The 21587-nt window shown below is 37.4% G+C and overlaps 1 protein-coding gene across 1 annotated transcript in view; it reads right to left on the bottom strand.

Moving 5' to 3' along the window:
* Nucleotides 1–21587, bottom strand: part of sh3gl2a (SH3 domain containing GRB2 like 2a, endophilin A1) — a 43500-nt gene that overhangs the window by 823 nt on the left and 21090 nt on the right. Inside the window, exons 2-7 of the mRNA XM_056265151.1 lie at nucleotides 5437–5505; nucleotides 4993–5065; nucleotides 4753–4896; nucleotides 2855–2988; nucleotides 1535–1693; nucleotides 635–738 (exon numbers count right to left, since the gene is read on the bottom strand). Of these exons, the coding sequence (XP_056121126.1) occupies nucleotides 635–738; nucleotides 1535–1693; nucleotides 2855–2988; nucleotides 4753–4896; nucleotides 4993–5065; nucleotides 5437–5505 (683 nt within the window). The remainder of the gene's footprint in view (nucleotides 1–634; nucleotides 739–1534; nucleotides 1694–2854; nucleotides 2989–4752; nucleotides 4897–4992; nucleotides 5066–5436; nucleotides 5506–21587) is intronic.

Genomic DNA, 21587 nt, shown 5'->3' on the forward strand with positions numbered 1-21587 from the left:
AAAGTTACTTTTTTCAGCTGCCATAATAATGTGACATTTTTAATTATCTTTATTTGCAGGCTTTTCTGAGCAAATACTGAAATGCCTATGTGCGATCAGTCATTATAGAAAATACAATTTAACATGACATGGTCATGGTTATGTTGTGTCTTTACATTTATTTATTTTTTTAAATCGCTTGCACTTTAAAAGTAATTCCTGTGTTAATGGTTCCACTGACGATTCACCATGTGAATAAAAGCCTAAATTAAACCTGTTCATCATATAAAGCGATCGGAAAACTTGGACTAAACCACTCGAATCATATGGATTTGTTTTACGATCTCTTTATTAACTTTTTGAAGCGTCAAAGTGGTAGTTGAGTGGACTGTCAATGGAGGGAGAGAAATCTCTCAGATATCATTAAAATATCTTCATTTGGGTTTCGAAGATGAATGAAAGTCTTATGGGTTTGGAACGACATGAGTGTGAGTAAATTATGACAGAATTTTCATTTTTGGGTGAACTATCCCTTTAAGAATAGATGCCTGTAATTGCATCGTTTTTTTTTTTGTGGGAAGAAGGGTTCCATTTAAATGTTTAGACTAGATTTACGAGGAGTCTTGTACTGTGTGGTTTGTTCTACAACACAAACCTGTCCTCTATCTTGGTGGAAAGCTGCTGAAGGATCTCTGCGGCCTGTCTGTGGTAGTTCACCTGAGCTTGGACCAAAGCAGAAAGCTGACTCACTTGTTCAATCTGCAGAAACATCAACAACTATTACATGTGAAATTCCTCAAAGATTGTATATGGCAGGTCAAGACTAGCAAACAATGGCTATATTTACATGCACCCTTATTAATGCAGTACTGTGAAGTACTGCGAGCTCATGTAAACAATACCGTGATTATGATTACTTTCATATTTAGAGTAACCATAAATCGCAGTAAAATATGTGGAGTGCTGCGGCTTTAATCTGACTATACGCTCATGCATGGGTTCGAAAACATGCTGGAACAGAAGAAGCCACACTTCTTGGCATCATGCACATTGATGCTTGGAAATGTGACAATTCTGACCATCAAAATCAATAAAACACATGATGTCCATGTTGTGTAAAGCTATAAGCATAAACTCCCCAGAAGTGTGGCTTCTGCAAAATGAGGGAGACCATGTACCCTAGAACTGGTGAACAGGTCCGTGAACGTTGGGAGGGCTTGAAGGCTGCCTATTTTAAAGCAAAAACATCACAACTCTTAGCAAATAATCTAAACATGTATCATGTAAACAGGATTGAAACTTTTTTGCGCATGTGATGTTAACATCTTAATTCTTACTTTGATTATTGGTAATAATCAGACTATAAACCATGTAAACATAGCCATTGTGTAAGATGCACTGATAAATGAAAACAAGTGAATCCAGTGACGTATTGCTTCAAAATAAAAGGAAAGATGTAGTGGGAAAGACTCATTGGATATAGTATATGGCACAATAAGGACAGATAATGGAGGCATGAAATGGATGGTGAACAAGGGCAGGCCACAGATCTTACATCACTCTCCAGAAGGTTAAACATGCTTTGTTCGGCAATATCCTTTGAGTCATCAAACTTCTCCAGGGCTTGTTTGATCTCATCTTCTGTGACTTTTCCTTGCCTTTTCTTCTTATAGTCAAAGTCCAACCGTCGCCCTTCCAGCTTCTTCAGGTGATGCTGTCATAACACAGAGAAAAAGTGTTGAAAATTGCACTGATCAGTTACTGACCTCTAGTGGGATTCCAAAGCATTGCCTCCATCAAAGGTTGGGACTTCAAAGCTATTAAAAATATTACTACAAAATATTCTCACTGTGATGTATTATTCACAAGTACATTTAAATCACACCAGCTGATTCTGAAAGTTGAATTCTCAACAGATGCGTATTCAAAATCGTTAAAATCAGTGACTGATAAGAGTTAATAAGTGATATTTAAAGAGGTCATACTCATGGGAGAATATTAACAATACAATTCTGAGTTACACTTACAATATTGTTAGTACAGTTAGTAAAATCCAAATACAGTCATTATTAATTTTTATGTCCATTTTTGTTCCTCTTCTCTGACCTTAGAAGTAAATGGCTCATTGCTTGCTGATGTGTGCGAAATGAGATTCAGCACTTTCCAGAATAGTCTTAAACAGCCCCATCCCTCTTTCAACAACCTCTTTGGCCCTGCTTACACCTGGTATTAAGATGCGTTTCGGTCGATGTAAACGGGTCTAAAACGTTTTGATCTTCTCAACTTTCAACTACTTCGAGGACCACAAATGCGGAGATATCACTAGATAGCCAATTCATTGTCTGATTTAATTGTTAACATCCTTACTGTGATTGGATGTAAAACTTCCTGCAATCAATAATGCATTTCTAATTTGATTTCTTTTGTTACTCTTGTGCTGGGTCAATAATTTACAGGGGAGTGTGTAAAAATTTCACCAAAATTAATACAAATGTGTCAAGTTCACAAAACAACCTACATTTAAGTGTTCTGCTGAAACTGTTAAAGTTGAACTGAAATGATCCATGATGCTGTAACTAAGTTGCAAAAGTGGTAATTGCGACTTGTTCGCTAAACTACCACAATTAACGCATTGCAATGATTTAAATACAGTTCAGCACTATTTCAGAGCATTTATGTGTCAGGTTACACTGGATTGTAGGAGGTTACTGAATAAGATGCAGGTTTTTACACTGAAATATCACATGCAAAAGGAACAACTGTGAATTTGCCAAAATGTAAGTAAATGAGTCTCACAGGATGACTGCATGACTTCCTGTCATCTCAAAGGTACTGGTTTTGGAGGGTTTCAATGCAATCATTTCTTTAATCTCACCTGGATCTCTTTTAAGTCTTTATCATGGATATTCTGCAAGGGATCAATGAAGTTTTGCTTGACTTCCATGTCTAGAGCATCTTTAACTTCACCCAGCTCTCGCATGGCATCTCCAACATCGATCAGAGCCACACCTGTAAAACACAAGAGTATGCTTTATGTATATTTTAAGGGGAAAAAACTTAAGGACTCAACATAGACATCAATGTACTGAATTAAGTAGTTTTTTTCCCCCTTACACCAATACAAAACCCTGCTACTCTATTTAGCCGGGATACTCAAATTATGCAGCCCAGGGGAAAAATATTATCTGGTTATAGTAATTACTTTATTTTCATTTGGTTTTCAAATTTGCAGTAACAAATAATTATGGCTATTTCTTAAACTAGCCTCATATTTTGAATCACCTCATTAATCAAAGCACTTGATAAAAGTGCTGGTCAGTTTATAAAAACACTCTTTTCATTTTCCAGAGCATATGGTCAAATGGTATTTAAACACCTGCACTTATAAATGTTATGGTAACATGTCATTGCTCTTATCACCAATCTTTCCTGCTAATTGGAACTCAATTTATATTTGAATATGCCGCAAACAGTCACTATGCAACAATAAGTGATTACACTTTGCATCATGATTATTAAAAACAAAATATGACTTCATGAACTGCAAAACATTTTGTGATTTATTCCGATTACAATTAAATGTAATTTAACTGTGTGCAAGCAAGCAGTGTGCACTAAACTAAATCGCTCCCATTATAAGTGCTTGGAATGTAGGCAGATTATTTTATTATAATGGGAGTGCGTATCTAGTTGTTGCTTTGCTTCAAGCTGCTCTCTCTCAATGCATGCTACAGAAGCTGTCTCTTTTACATCACAGACAGCTTCATTTATTATAATGGGAGTGTCCTGATTTGTCGTGCTGCATTGTTCATTTGCAGTGCAGCCAGCTACAAAAGCAGAACTACATTGTCAAAACATTTTGGATTATGGTTGCGGGTCATTGGTAACCTCGTCATGGGCTCGATTTGGTTTGCTGGCAAGTATACAGTGATTTCAGACAACCATATTAAACACATTTGAAAACTAGAGAGCATGAACAATAAAAATGTTTGTGCTGATGCTAGTGAGTCTTGTCAGTTTTTGTGGGTTGCATTTAAACAATATGAATTCGGAATAGCATACTAGTCACTACTACTTCTGCCATATGATTTGGGGCATACTTCTAGGGTGTAATGATGGCTACTTTCATATAAGTGTGTGTGTGTGTGGTCAGCTACAGATAAAGCCACAATAAGTCCACAGAGCTAACTTGTCAATCCATCTTTATGGGTGATGCTACAGTGTGAGCAACAAACAGATGTACTCTGACCAATGAGAGGACAGTTTTATTCGCATGTGACTTGCATAAGCACATTATGGTATGCTTTGAAAGGTTGCCATGTGAAAGCAAACTGAAATAAGAATAAAATGTAACATTTTAACAATTTAAAACACTTTTTCAGAACAAAGCAAACGGGTCTGAAAATGCCCTTATGCATCGTGTTGAACTGTGTTTGCAGTTTGAAATTCAGATTTTCTGTTATCAATCTGTGGTGCAATGGTTTAAACATCTAAATACTACCACGTATTTTTTCTTTATGATCGATAAATCCATTCAGTCATGGATTTTGCTTTTTACACACCAACAGAAGAATGACGCATATTTTATAGTTTAATCTAGTTTGCAAACTAAGTAACCATGTAGTCAAAAGAGCTTGTTGATGAACGCAAATAGAACTCATTATTTTGGAATAATGCCGTTTGCATTGTGTATGTTTATACCGCGCTATGTGTGTCTACCCACAAAGCTAACGGCTCTTACATTGCATATGTTTATAACAAAGCAAGCATTACCAAAGTAGGAATCCTCCCCGAGTTCCCTGCCAAACTTTTGCATGGACTCTCCCAGGATGACTTCAGTCTGTATGTAGCCGGGACCTTTATCTCCTCCACGGATTTTAGACATGGAGCTCATCATACTCATCTTGGCACGAGTTGCTACAGAAACAAACACAAAACAGATGTACATTAATGACTTTTTTATTTTCTAAACTAGGGATTTACAATGAAAAACAAAAAAAGATCAACATTTACCTGGATTGGGTTGCAGGTACTCCGTTGTCTTGGTCATAATGTCCATCACTGCCCTTGTGGTGGTGTCAACTTTCTATAGTACAGTTAAGATGAGAACAAACAAGAATAGAACAGAAAGAAAAAAATGTTTAGACATTAAAGAATTAAACATTCCACATATTTCAAAAGCAGTGTTTGGCATCACATATCAGCTAGATGCCCTAAAGCCCCCAGTAGCCAGCCATCCATCCATCCAATCATTCATTCCATCCCATTTTAACCATCTTTGTAAGAGATGCTCTAAAATACACATTTATAAACTCACTCAAAATATTCACACTTAGGTCATCTGTTGTCTCAAAATTATAGTCTAATTAAAACCTTCCAAAATTAGATTTCTAATAAACAACCACATGCTCACTGCTTCTTGAAAGAGAATCATAACTCTTGCTGAAGGAAACTTACCTTTTCCATTTCTGTAAAGTCATAATCTAATTTAGTTCCTTCTGCCCCTCCGACCCTCTCACTAACTCTCTGCAAAATAAAACACATTTTTTCAATTAATTCTCAATTCGGTCATAAAAACTTACATTTCATGTCTTTTTCCTTTTCCTTTAAATTTTCCATAGACCTCATAGCTTGAAAACTCCTGCTCTGTACGAAATATAGGCTACTGTACTTGTAACCCTGTTTGGACCAGCCTAATAGCATATTTAACTTGTACTCTGATGCAACATGATGCACTTAGAAATTAGAAAGAAATCAGAAACTTTCATTCATAGAGGTAATTGTAGCATATCCAGTAAAATGTATTTATAAATCAGACCAGACTCCAATAAATAAAAGGCATTTCTTGTGTCAGTTGATTAATGCAGTGGTTCCCAACCCTGCCTCTGGAGAACCTTTTTTGATACATCCATTTCAGGGTCTTGTTATCTCCAATAATGAGTTGATCCAGGAACATGGTTGGTGTAATAGGGAAACCACAATTCAATGACACTTGTATTCTGCCCTACAAAGCAAAAAGGCAGTAACTACGCAGAGTGCAGAACAGAGAAAAATGACTTTAAAGTTATCCTGTCATCCAGCCTAAGTAGTTGTAGGTAGATTATTGGACATGTGGCTGTTTTGTTACTTTATATTAGCTTATTCTTTGTACATATCAATCCTCATATTTAATTTGATATTTTACCCCTATTTTGCAGTTACTGTATTCTTGCTTTGTATTACTTACCAAAAACGTGGCACCATACCAAGGGAAAAGGCAGTAACAGATTCTCCAAAAACTATTTTGCCACAACTTGGGCTCTGAGTCTGATACACTGTGTTTGAAATAATTGGAACCATTTGGACAACATTTTCAAAAATTTTGTGTTGCGAAACTAGTGTTGCGGAGCGGGCGTGTTACGGATATGTGGTGTAAATTTTTAGTAATCAAAAATCATGTCTAATTAATTGAAATCATGAAACTTTTATTATAAACTATTATTAAACTTATACAATATTTTAAAAACAAACATTTTTGGTCAAACAACATGCTGCACAATGAGCTTTACTGTTAAAATTAAAACATTGAAGAAAAATTGTGATTATTCCTTTAAAAATTAAGTTTTAATCTTAATTTATTTGTAGTGTTAGTATTATTATTAAATTGAGACGTTTCTAAATTCTACTGTACAGCAGTAATATATTTCTTGTCAAGTTAAACCGAACTTTTATTTTGACGGGTTGCCGTGAAGACCGTGTCCTCATTATAGGCAAAAAAACAGCTCGAGCGTCACACACGTGCTTCAGCGCGCGCGTGCGTGTGTGTGTGTGTGTGTTAGTTTGTTTGGTAGGGGAACAATTAGGGGAAACACTGCATCTCAAACAAAATTTGTGTGAAGTTAGAAGCGTGAAATCGCAAATTTTAAAAACCGTCCCGTGAGAATGCCGCGAAATCAGCTGTGTGTTCACCATGGCAACAGTAACTACACTGCGCAGCAACACAGTTATTTTTTGTTAGGTAAAACATAGCAAGAATACAGTAATGGATGTTACTGTACTCTTGCTTTGTTTCACTAGGGCTTTTTGCAGTTACTGTACAAACGACTACCATTTTTCTCCAAAACGACACACATTTGAGATAAGATGTTTTGTCACATAACAAAGGAAGCCTTGAATGTCATGAAAATGATAATAACTCATTTTTGACCAAAAATGCAGTTACTGCCTCTGGACAGGGCAGAATTGGTAGAATGGTAGGGCAGTATTGCTTCTTGACCACACAGTTGAAACATTAGTTTGAGGGGAGAGAATGTTCACCAGAATAATAATTTTTTTAAAAACCTGCACCAAAAACACAGTTCTGTAGCGATCCTGTAATTCAAACTGCAGAGCATGCAAGTAACGTCGAGGTCATGGGTTTGATTTTCAGGGAATGCATGTAATGATTAAAACACATTGAATGTAATGCAAATCGAAGATGTTTAAGTCAAGCCTTTTGTCATGAGTCCAAGTCTCAAATCCTTTTTAGTAAAAGGACAATTCATTTTATGTATGTTTTTAAAAAATATATTTAAATCAAAAACTGCTAAGAGCAAATATATCAAGATTGATCCTTTTCATATTTAGTACCATGTAAAAGAAAATGTATTTACTATCCTCCAAGTTGGCACAGAAGGAACTGTGCAAGTTATAGGCTAGTCTTTATTTTTTAAGTGCTTTTTTGAGTACATTGAGGCCATGTCCACACGGACACGGGTATTTTTATAACCGGAGTTTTTCCTACAGCGTTTTTACAAAAAATCCCGTCCACACATGCTCGGTCTCCGTCTACATGAAAACGTAAAAACACGCAATCAAGCGCGGTCAAGAGCATGCCACGCCAGCAGGCGGTGATATAAACCTTAACCCTAAAGCCACGTTGGCCAATCAGAAGCGCAAATCTGATGTCAAACACAGCTGATAACGGCGCACACTCTGACGTCGCAAGGCAAAAACCCCGGTTGCACTGTCTACACGACAACACTTTTTCAAAACATCCATTGCGTCATTATGCGAGTTGGCTCACGTGATTTATGTTTTGCGCATTAGAACTTCTGTTATAGGAAGTGAGCATCGATGCCTTAGATTTAAGTCTAAGACATATTTCAAGGTAGAAAAGAAATTGAGTTCTAACGGCATCTTAGACTAATAAGGTGTTGGTTCGAACCAAAATGACATAAATATGGTGTGAAACATTATTAGTGTGTGGTGTATTACATGTGATAGTAATATAACAAAAGCTCTTCACCAGAAAGGCAATTCTTACTACTAACCCAATTCAATACCAAAAATAAACAATATTTACTTAATATATTTAGATCTAAATAATTTTATTATATCAATTATAGTTGTACCTTGTCATGTGGAAATGAAACCATTACAAATGTAGTACTTCAATTTAAATGCATTTAAGCATCTTCAAGACTTCTACAAATACACTAAGTCAAATTAAAGACTTGGCTTGTCTGCCAAAGGTTTGTCTTTGCCTAAGGCTTTACTCAGAGCTGCATAATAAAAACCCTTTCTCCCTCAAGATTGAGCGGTCACTGAGTTAAGAAGATTTGAAGGCAAAGATACTAATACATCCCATGGGATCGGAACAAAATGTCTGCCAAGGATCGTGGTGATTGAACATGTTTTAATTTTTAAGGCCTGGGACACACTAGACGATTCTCAAATCTTAACCAATTTTTAAACCGTGGGAGACCACAGACATAAGGTCCCTTAAAATACATGTTAAAGGAAAACAATACTATATAACTCATTTTAGTAAAATAATCATTTTGGAATCACCCATGATTAATTGACAGGTGAAATAATGCATGCAGTAGTGCAGATACTAGGCCTACATTCAGCAGCATCAACATTACAAACTGATATGACCTGCTGAGGAGGAGGATGATGATGATGATGATACATGCATTGCATACACAGAAATTTTCTTAACACACCAGCTCGACATTCAGTATGAACTAATATAGTCAGCCTAATGGTGCACAGCTTATTAAGCAATCATGATTTATTTATTTAGGCCTATTTAACATATGTGTGAATTAAAAGTACCATTTCGCCAATGAGAACGTTTCTGAGCCAAATGAAGATAAAGATGTGTTCTGGCGGCTGGCGTGTTTATTGAACCAATCAGAACCAAGCTCATTTGATTGGCTACATGATTAAGGTGGACCCGCCCTCCTCTTCGCGCTTGCAAAACTCAATGAGTGAGAGAATCGTGGCAAAACTGTAAGTGCAGCTAAAAGAAAGACGCAACTGTACAAATCGGGTTATTTCGGGAACATTTTTGCCCCATGCACACAAGTCGTCATTCAGACATTTGCAACAGTTTATTTTTTTACACAAATATTTGGTTTTACGCGATCAATCTGTTTTGCAGTTCCTGACTCTGTTTTCGCTAGCAAATTGCTGTTTACAGGCCTGCAATGCCTTTTCCCGCATTTGTGCGCAAAAAAACGTGCCAAAAGTGTGAGCGCAGAAAAATGGAAGTCAGAGGAATACAAATCCTATTTATTTTGCATTAGCATGAAGCTGCAGCTTCACAATACATGAATTACACTTACGAATAAGAGTAAAATGCTGCAAATATTTTTTTCTTACACTTGAAAGGCGATTTACACCTTTACAAATCATCTCTTGCGCATGCATATTTAATTTCCACTTGTAAACTTATGCACACTTTCACAAATCTTACCCTGTCATACGATTCTTTATGGCATCATATTACCTTCATATTGCTCGCTTTCATTGGCTATCGTGGGAAACACGTCAGAGGCAGCCCGATCATCAGGTGTTGTAAATTACCAAACATGTTTGATATTTACTTGGTTCAAACTTGGGATCGTGCAGGCTCTGACTTGATCGGGAGCAGTAAAACAATCGTAATGACAGCACACAATTGAGGATTTTTTGGATAAGAAGTCGTTTGCGACAAGCCTTGAATCGGGCCCTGCCCCCCGATCGCTAGGGGGTGCAAATCAGGCACAAAATCTTCAAGTGTGTGGCCAGCCCTACTAAGCATTCTAGAAATTTCCAGGCAGGTGTGTGGAAGCAAGTTGGAGCTAAACTCTGCAGGACAGTGGCCCTCCACGACTGAGTTTGGACACCCCTGCTCTAAAGTAAACTACAAAATGAGAGAAAGGAGAGTGAGAAAAATGCTTAAAATGAATCTGAAGACAAAATGCAGAGTTAAATCGTAGAGCAACTTGGAATACGAGTTATATTATTATGACAAGTAGTCAGAGGAAACATGAATGTGAAGGCCAGTGGAAACCGTGGAACAAAATCAGCAAAATAAAGTAATAAGTACGGAACAAACTATGGGTGAACAACTTTTAACTTGACATGAGCCTCTTTCACACAGAGATTCCTGAAAATACACGGATAATGTGTCCTGGGATCTGTCCCGGGATCGTTTGATTTTGGTTCATTCACACTGCCAGGGATTTTCCGGAATCTGTGAGTGCGTTCACACACATCCCGTAAAGATCCCGTAAAGACGCATGACGTCAGGATGTGACGTGTAACGTACGCGTCGAAAACATGCACACTAACGCATCGCGTACTGTTCCACAAAGCTGGCGAACGATCTCACTTTCAGCGCGGATAATAAGGAGCTCCCTTCATTAAAGTTTGCAGACATTTTTTCGTTCTTTCTTTGTTGATGACGAACACAAACTTTCTTCTAAGAGCAACAGAGTCGCGCGATGGCACGTGCGTCATCACTTCGACACACCCCTTACGGCACAACCCACTTTGGATCCGGAAGTCCTTGCCAACTACAGGCCCATATCCAACCTTCCATTCCTTTCCAAAGTGTTGGGAAAATAAGTTGCCGCTCAGCTCCTGGACCATCTTCAACATTACAACCTGTATGATAAGTTTTTGGCAGACATCAACAACAATCCTGGAAACTCTAAGCAGCTGTTCTCTACAATAAACCATCTCCTTAAACCTCAGACACAAACTTACACAGAAAACACAGAGGAATGCTGCAACAACTTTATCACTTTCTTTAGAACCAAAATAGACTCCATCCGATCAGCTCTCACTGGTCCCCCTGCACTACCTGCCCTTTCTGTCAGTTCACAGTCTGGATTCCCCCACTCTCTCTACCGTTTCTCTGATGTTTCACAACTTGAAATTGAGGGAATCATCAAAAAAATGAAATCATCCTCCTGTGCCCTGGACCCCTTTCCCACAATCCTGATGAAATCAAATCTTTCTGCCATAAGTCCCCTTATCACAAAAACAATAAACAACTCCCTCCGGTCTGGACATGTTCCTTCCACCCTCAAAATTGTTGCTATTACACCACTTCTTAAAAAAAAAACACTTTGGATCCGGAAGTCCTTGCCAACTACAGGCCCATATCCAACCTTCCATTCCTTTCCAAAGTGTTTGAAAAAGCAGTTGCCGCTCAGCTCCAGGACCATCTTCAACATCACAATCTGTACGATAAGTTTCAAACAGACTCCCGGTCCACCCACAGCACAGAAACAGCTCTGGTCAGAGTCACAAATGACCTTCTGATGGCAGCCGATGCTGGCTCTCCCTCACTTCTCATCCTTCTTGACTTAACCGCAGCTTTTGACACTGTCGGCCACAGCATCCTCCTCAACCATCTACACTGTGATATAGGACTATCAAATCCAGCCTTGGAATGGTTCACATCCTACCTTTCTGGAAGGATCGAGTACGTCAGCTTGGGAGGAGCGAGATCTCACCCACATGCTGTCAGATGTGGTGTTCCTCAAGGGTCGGTACTCGATCCAACCCTCTTCATCCTACATGCTCCCCCTTGGCCGCATCATCAGCCAGCATGGAATCTCCTTCCATTGCTATGCTGATGACACACAACTTTACCTCAGAACAAAACCAACCTGCTCTGCCTTCATCTTCAACCACAACATTCTTACTGACCACCTGCCTGGAGGAGATAAAGGCCTGGATGAGTCAGAACTTCCTTCAGTTAAACAGTTCCAAAACTGAGGCAATTCTTGTCGGCACCCCTCATCAGATCTAGTCGTCCCTTAAAACCGCCATGACCTCTTCTGGAAAAGACATCCCACTCTCATCAACACTTACCAACCATGGTGATCATGCCCTTACAGTTTTCACATTGGCTTTGTTGATCTTCACTTTTAAATTATCTACTGAATCAATTTCTTTTGGGTTCTATGAACTCAGTTTTGTTTGATGAGTAATTAGATTCATGCCACATTTCAAAGAAATATCCTGCATTAGAGTAATGTAAGATTTAAAGGTACAATATGCAGGATTTTTCGCCACGAGGGGTCGCTAACCTCTTACAATAACAAAGGCGTATATTAAGTAAGTAAGTAAAACTTTATTTATATAGCACTTTTCACAGACAAGAAGGGTCACAAAGTGCTTCACAGTAAAAACAAAAATAATAAAACATATAATAACCACAACACACATAACAACAAAACCATATGGCTAGTTAAACGCTTGTCTAAAAAGATGTGACTTAAGGTGTTTACTAAAAGTTTCTACAGAGTCCAGGGCTCTCAAGGCTAATGGAAGAGAGTTCCAGAGCCTTGGAGCCACCACACAGAAAGCACGATCACCTCTTTTCTTAAGACGTGTTTTAGGAACGGTAAAACGGTCTTGGCCTGAAGACCTCAAAGAGCGACCAGGAGTGTATGTGCAATAGGTCCTGTATGTAAGAGGGAGCTTGACCATGGAAGGCTCTGTAAGTAATGGTTAAAATTTTAAACTGCACTCTAAAACTAGTTGGGAGCCAATGAAGAGCCTTAAGCACAGGTGTGATATGTGATCTCCTGTTGGTCCTTGACAAAAGTCTTGCAGCAGCATTCTGTACAACTTGCAGTTTGTCCATGGAGGATTTGTTTAAGCAAGTGTACAGTACATTGCAATAATCCAGGCGAGAGGAAATAAAAGCATGAACAAGCATCTCCATCTCTTCTTTAGAAACAACCGATCTAATCCTAGCAATGTTCCTGAGATGAAAAAAACAGGAACGAACCAGATTTAACATGACTGCTAAAACTCATCGATTTATCAAAAATGACACCCAAATTTCGCACCACATTACCGTCCGAGGATGGTAGAGCCCCAACGGCCTGCCTAATGACGTAATTAATGACATATATTCCGCATTAAGCGGAATTATGGATCTTGTCGTCAAGCTGATGGATCTTTTATGGATGAGTGAATACATTGATGTTTTTATCATGACTGTGGTGTGAAGCAGGGCGCGAGTCCCGCGGATATAAAGGAATACGGACATTTCATTCTACCGAACTACACGCAAGTGCTGAATAAATACTCACACAGGTCAGTTTATTAGAGGAATTAAACTTGAGGTAACGCAGCGCTGTTTCACTTGCTCTAACAGTTACACTATCACACTAAACGGCATTTGTGGGTGGAATGTTGTTAGTTAGGTTGTTTGTTGGCTGTATGAGACTAAGCTAGATTAACATTAGAGAATAACATACAGATCATATTCTAACTTTTCATCATGTTGAACTACATAACATTGATTAGTTTTATGTACATTTGCTCACCTGTCTAATAAAGTAACATGCAACACTCGCGTCTCTGTCAAGTAGAAGTTAGTCGCGGACGTGGAGCTCTCGGCATCTCCAAAGATGTTGATCTTCGTTTTAGTCTTCTTTTTGTCTCAAAGTCTGCTTGCCATGGTCCATAATGTTTGAACAAAACAACAACAGCATGAGCGTCCTTCTAGGCATAACCGGCATAACCCAGTTGTCAACGTCTGTCGCCATGGTTACGATTGCAGTACGAGGTCAAACCTGGCGGAAACCGGGGGTAACGCGGATATGACGCCATTGACTGGCGACTCCTCACCCCTGCTCACACCAAGGGGGTAATCCATCGACCGGAAGTTGAAGCCGGCCGGGTGCCGCCATGTTGTAGCAGAACTTCACTTGCGTTAGCATTTCCATTGACTCCCATTCATTTTGGCGTCACTTTGACAGCGAATAACTTTACATTTGAGGCGTTTAAAGACTCCATTTGTCCATTATTTATTTCTAAAGAAACACGACAATGTATAAAGGGCTCCATTACCTTCTATGTTACATTATGGCCCCGTAGAAACAGATTTAGTAAAAATAGGCTAAAGATTGCGTCATAACCACTCGACTCTCTGTCGCGCTGTACAGAAATTTCCGTACAGACAGGAGGAGAAGCTCGCAGGCAATCAGGGGGACGTCCCGTCAAGGGAGAAGCCCATAGATAATGAGTCCATAAAAGCAACGGAATACTTCCTCCTGCTCACTCACGCCAAAGAACTCTTTGCTCAAGTTCCCCATCTCTGCAAGATTAACGTTGGCAATTTTCACGCACAGCTGCTAGAAGATTAACGTCTGTCAGACAGGTTGCTCACGTCATCAAGCTTAGTTTGAGTCGGTTTGAGTCTGCGCGTCAGGAACGGAAGTGCTCAAAAATCGCAAAAAATGGGCTTCAACTGTTTCAACTGAGTTCCAATGAGATGGCTCTGTCCACTTCTTATACTGTCTATGGCTCACACGCCCCGTTTCCTTGGTTAAAATCGGAATTTTCTCACGATTTACAAATAGTTGGAAACATTTGGGATATTGTAAGTAATCAACTAAACAAAATATATAACATTGGCCTAGTGGTTTTTGGATATTTTACTGCAAAAATCCTGCATATTGTACCTTTAAACCATGATTATTATTCAGCAAACAACAACTAGGGTGGCTTATACAAGATCTCTGTTACAACCGATACAACTAAAAAGCTTTTTGTACAAAGCTACGAGAACAATTTTATTTACTCAAATACAGAAAGGACATACGACACTTTGAGGTCATAAAAATCTATATAAACCTTGTTTATCAGAGTAGTCACAGCAAATATTTACACTCTGATTTAGATATTAAGAATTTTACAATACTATTGAATTATGACTTCCTTTGAAATAGATTTGCAAAGAAAGGCTTAGACTCTGAGATTACTCGCACATAACTTTAACAAAGCGGTGAAGATGAATTAAGAATTAAATATGTGAATTAAAAGAATACATTTCAATGATAGAACTATACTACTTATCTCAGGTGGTTCTTTGACATTACAGGATAAGGGGGAAGATGCTCTGGAATAGCCTTCCTGATAATATGTGGGGTTTATACACATTCTCCCAGTTTGAATCTAGATTAAAGACATCTCTTTAGCAAAGCATCCACAAGAAAAAAGCATCTCATAACCGTGTACTCCAGATCAGATCAAAACTGTATCTATTGCTTGAAATGTTATGAACAGCAGCTACACCAAGTATTTTCAATTTGCTTTTCTATTTCTACCTCGAGATGCCCATCCTGAGGAAACTAGAGATCACGGCAGCTCCAGATTGGATCCAGCCTCTTACGAAGATTTCAGATGACCCAACACCTGTGAAGAGATGACGCCAACCCCTGCCAGGACTTCAGATGACGCCAACTTTGAATCAACATACACAACTGCCAAATTTTCTATACATTATCATTATGAGAACATTGTTTCTGCCTAAAATGAATACATGTTAGCTAACTGCATGAATTGTATTATCTTACAACTATACATTTTTGATATATGGACATGATCGACACAGTCAACTCTAAATTGTAATGTAGAAACATGCATTTTCTGTAAAGCGGTCATATAATCTATGACTTTATTATAAGAAATACTCAAATGTACTACATTTCAAACAGGCCTTAATGAATATTTTATGTTAATCTCATAAATTTAAAATTCTCCAAACTTTTATTTGTAATTTAGCTATACTTATGGCCTATACTGACTCCTATTCAATTCGATCTGTTCTGCTGCTACAGTACCACAAATGTGCAACTATTGGCATGCCAATTGTTGCAATGTATTGCCAAAGCATGTCTAATAGTTACAGTGAAACAGATGAGGAGAAAAAAATAAAAATAATTTAGAATTCAGTGTGCTGGGTGTTTGTGAGCACAGCACTGATTGGTCGACTCCTCCCTTTTTTTCTGACAGACGCTAGTAAAATACAATATCTTTTTTCACCTAATAAATATTGAAGTTGTGTATTATTGTTTAACTTTCTTAAGTCAGGGCAAATTATTTCAAATTTTGGATAGAATTTCCTCCTTTCATCTGAATTCATGCTCTCTACAGTAAATACAGTTTGGAAGAGAGTTAATTTGAATGGAGAAAGAAAGAAAGAAAGAAAGAAAGAAAGAAAGAAAGAAAGAAAGAAAGAAAGAAAGAAAGAAAGAAAGAAAGAAAGAAAGAAAGAAAGAAAGAAAGAAAGAAAGAAAGAAAGAAAGAAAGAAAGAAAGATTATATACACACCGTAAAAATATTTTTTAAAGGCAGAGATTTTTCCTTTTTACAATTTTTACAGTGTAAAACAGTTTTACAAATTTTTCTTAGATTATTACCATCCAACACTTTCAATAAACACTAAAAGTTTTGCAGAGAATCAGAGAAAAACTGTTAATTTACAGATTATTTAATTACAATTAAAAACCTTCAATAAAGTGTTAAAGCATGCTCAAGATGGTTTTGGAAGAAAAAATAAGAAGTCTGCACAGATATGCTGTATAAAACAGAACATTTAATAATTCAGTTTTTGAAGAAATACAGTACAAAGTTCAATGAAATGTATTTAACATTTAAAATACTGTACTGATTATCAGTAGAACATGTTTCAATACATTTTAATACAAAGTTGAATGAAATATTCTCAACTTAAACCTGAAGGAATACAAACCTGATACATCTACAAAATGTTCACTTCCACACCACTATTGATTCTAAAACCGTTTCATTATTCAGATGTAAATTTACATTATCAACAATTTCCTGACAAACAGTTCTTCAGAACCCCCAGGAGGAACTGAAAAACTGAAAAAAATGGCATTTCTCTATGTGCCTATCTTATCATTTAGGGTCATGATTTCACCTTTTACAATGGTGGACAAAGGAACAAATTGTGTGGTTTGCTGTTAGCTTTGTATTTTATCTTGTATTTTCCAAAACAGTTTTATATGGTTTTCCACAATATTCTACTGATCCCTGTGGACTCCATATATGGAAGTAAAATAAATGACAAATGTTTTTGAAACAAAAAAGCTTGTTGAATTGCACATTGCATTTTTAGGGGCTGAAATTCAACACATTGTTGTATATTTAAGCTGTGAATATTTCAATTAAAAACATTTCACACACGTTTTCATTATGAAAAATTCAATAATCCATATTCACCTTTCAGATTTCACTTCCAAAATATTAATTCTGTTTAAAAATACAACCTATAATATTCGACAGGCAATTAACGGTCCATTTTATTTCGCTTTACAAATTCAGTGGTTCAAATTCGACAGAAGACTCAACATTTGACATCCGGGAACAGCAGGAATATCAGTGGATTGCCGATTGATAATCTCCATAGCTGTTAGTCAACCTCACCAGCAGGTGGTGCAAGCGGCTATTGATGAAGAAAACTATAGAGCAACGGGTGAGACTCATTCATTCATAAAAATGGATTTACAGAAATGGAGCAAGCGGTAATTTGTGATGATGATCAGGGCCAGTAGATATATATAGATATATGGAAAAGCTGATAAAGACACAAAAGCCGTTCACATTTAAGTTGTTAAACTATACAAGTGTATACAAGTAAAATCAAAACAAAAAGGTCCATGAATCTGCACCAGAAGTGACAGACAGCAGATAAAGAGCAATCCTCCTCCAAATGGCCAGTAATTAGCCAGATCCTTGATGCATGAAATCTTACGCACATGGCATCCTTTAGTGTCAATATGAGACGCAGAACCCAAGGCGTCATACAGGTGACACTCGTCTAAATCCGCCGCACATGGCATCCTTTAGCGTCAATATAAGACGCAGAACCCAAGGCGTCATACAGGTGACGCTAGGGCTGGGCGATAAAACGATAACGATAATTATCGCGATATAATTTTTCTCGATAAAACGATATCAAGAGTTCGATAAATGTTCGATAATGTTTATGCGCCAAAAGCGGAACGAAACTCATTTGAACCGCGCGCGCCTCAAGGACTGTTTATCCGCTCGGCTCAAAGTCCAAACGGCAGCGCGCGCGAGCTCACTAGAGCCATGACTAGAGCAGACACGTTTACTCTGATCGTCTCGCTCACGAGATCCAGTGAGAAGCGCTTGAGTTCAGCGAAGAGAACACACATGACTCAGGGATTTAAACCAGTTTAAAGGCAGATGAAACAGCGCTGACAAACAGGAGAAACACTGTGACACAGTCAGAATATGAATTGATACTGAATCCATTTACCATGGATTTACTGTAAGGTTAGCCTAGAAATATTAACTGCACCATGAAATGTGGGATATACATACGGAATTGTATTATATTATTAATGTAGACAATGTTTTAAATGACTAATGGAATATAAATTACAGTATTTAATTATGTATTTAGGCTACTTTTTTTTTCATACAAATACCATAGAAACCATAAAGTTACATTTTGCCATGATAGTGAGGTGCTGTAGGCTATGCCTGGCTTTATCTGTGGTTATCATGATCTAAATGCATGATACTGGATGACCAATGGTTCATTTTAATAAAACTCAGATTACATTTTACCAAATAAAAATGTGGTAGTTAAATTTTTAACAGGTGTTACTGTTTTTGTTAATGAACATAAATTTAACATAGTAGTATTAGCTTGAGTTAGGATGCAGATTTACTGTCTACTCACTGTCAAATATGCGTTTCGAGACAAAACATGTAATATTAATATTGCAGCCTGCACTGCAAACTGTGCTGAAGATATGTGCCATCAAAGTCAGGCGGCAACACAAACCTGTTTCAAGACTTAATATCCCCCATTAGCACATGCAGAAACTTAAGAAATATATTTTTCTATTCAGATATTTATTTTGTTAAGGAAAAATGACAAATGATGTTTTACCTCAGATTTGTGAAATGTTCACCTGTTTGGCAAGTGTTGGTCATGATATGTTCTGACAATAAAGAGTAGTTTAAAACCACAATTAACGCTCTGGTTTCTACAACTTTCACTTAGGAGCAAAAATCTGCCTTTAAACTTAAAGAAATAAAGATTTAACATTTATCGTGATAATTATCGATATCGACTGATATAAAAAAATTATCGGGATAATTTCTTTTGCCCATATCGCCCAGCCTTAGGTGACGCTCGTCTAAATCCGACGCACATGGCATCCTTTAGCGTCAATATGAGACGCAGATCCCAAGGCGTCATAACCGTAACCCTACCCCAGACCTAAACCTACCCATAACAGTGCGTGTTATATTGACGCTAAAGGATGCCATGTGCGTAAGATTTCGACGAAATGTCATATGGCGTCACCTATATGACGCCAAAGGATGAGAATGTGTTGGATATTCTGGCTATATGAACACAGAGTACTGTCAAATTTGAGATGGTAGTTATTAAATGTGGTTAGATCCTTCTGGCATTACAGGAAAGCCAAAAATGTTGGATCCAGTCTCTTTACCAGATTATGTCAAAAGACACTCGTTTTGTCTGATATCCAAAACAAACTGTGATTACGTTTATTAAAATATGTTTCATATTTCACAACATGTTTATGAATTTAAATATTCACCTAATAGATGTCAGTCCAATTAGAAAATTGTGAATTACCAAATCAAGGAATATGAGGATTCAAAACAATGGACACCTTTTTCCAAGTGTATCATAGCAAGGTAAACACAGCTGTACCAATTTTTGTACCAAGAAAAATGCCAATTTGTACAACAAAATAAATCCAACCAAATAATATTTTTTTATTAGGGCTCAAAATTAATGCATTCATTTAGCAATTTAGTTTTTTCTTTTCATTTAAAAAAAATACTTAATGCAATTAATGCAGCATCTGTTTTTTCTCCTGGCAACCTTTGCCTGTGTTACATTAAATGATCATGCCATCATTCACTCAAGTGATTTTAAATGATTCAAAAGAGAACTCAATTTGGTACCGGCGCACTGTGAAGCAGCCCTCTCCGGCACAATCCAGACACAAGCAAAGCCGCGTCGACACGACAGTGTGCCAGCCAGTGCCGCATTGAGTTCTCTTTTGCGCTTGAATGGACACACAAAATTACCAAAAAAGCCTGTTGTTTTTTTGGGGGTTTTTGGTGAGTATTCTCATAAGCAGTCTCAAATGAGTTGAGTCTTAAATGAACGTAAAGAGTTGTGATAGAATTGGATGCATGCATGTTAAATCAGCTTCATGTGCATGATCAGGTCTTAAAAATTACAGCTGTCAGCTGCAGTCTGTCATAAAGGATAGTTTATACAGAAAAATTTACAGAAAAATCTGCAATTAGTTATTTTTATCGACTGACAGCACTATTTATTTTTTTATTAATTGCAGCAGTTAACAATTTTTTTGTGTAAAGTGGGTGAAATGTCTTTAAAATGTACTTTGATGAGATCATTAGAGTACTCAAGATACTTAAAGGATGGAAATTCTGTCATAATTTCCTCACCCCCCATGTCTTTTCAAACCTGTATAACTGACTTTCTTCTGTGGAACACAAAATAAGATTTTTGAGAGATATCTTAAGTGATTTGTTCAATTTGGTCCAATGTTGTTTGGCTACCAAAATTCTTCAAAATATTTTGTGTTTCACAAAAGAAAGTAAGTCATATATGTTTGAAAAGGCTTAAGGGTGAGAAAATGATGAGAGTTCTTCATTATGGGTGAGCTATGCCTTTGAACTGAAGAAGAAAAGTTTGAACCAGAATGGTGTCTTTGTTCAAAGTTTGCATCCTTTGCCTCTGTGTTCACACGCATTTCCTCACACATACCATTTACAGTCTTAATGTTAATATGGAATGAATACTCGCTTCCTCTGATGATTATGGGTCAGAAGACTTTCATTACCAAAACTTCTCGATCATGAGGGGGAAAACCACGGGGAAAACACACACACACAAATTAATGTAAATCTGTTTAATAAAACTAGGGATGCTCCGATCGGTCAACCACAGATCGGTATTGGGCGATAATCACATTCAATGACTGGATCGGTAGTCACTATGCAGCGCCCCCTACTGTCCTAGGTGTACCTACCCTTTTGGAATGTTGGACGCTTGAACCCAGATTCGTTTATTTGTCTCTCGACGTGATCCTATAATCAATCTGTGACCCTTGGTTCTACACTACTTCTTGCAAAGTGCAACTCAGATCTCTGCAATATCACTTTTAACCAATTACAGCTACCGATCTGTTCTATTAAAGGGACCACACTATAAAACTGAAATATACAATGGATTTATTTAAAAGAAAAGAAAAGAAAGAATTGACAAAACCGAATCAAATTAGATATGAATAAAATCTGTTCAACCAACTCCTGAATAAACTGGTATTTTCAAAACAGTGTTTGATTGACTCTTCTATGCACAACAACAGGCACTTAAAGGGTTAGCCTTTTAAACTTCCATCAAAATAGGGCTATCTAATGAATCACTCTTTAAATTAACATTTCCTTATTTTACACGAAGTACAAATTTGTCTTCACCTAATGTAAAC

The sequence above is a fragment of the Rhinichthys klamathensis genome, unplaced genomic scaffold, assembly GCF_029890125.1.
Source record: "Rhinichthys klamathensis goyatoka isolate OS25496 unplaced genomic scaffold, OSU_Roscu_1.1 h1tg000229l_1, whole genome shotgun sequence".
Taxonomy (NCBI): Eukaryota; Metazoa; Chordata; class Actinopteri; order Cypriniformes; family Leuciscidae; genus Rhinichthys; species Rhinichthys klamathensis.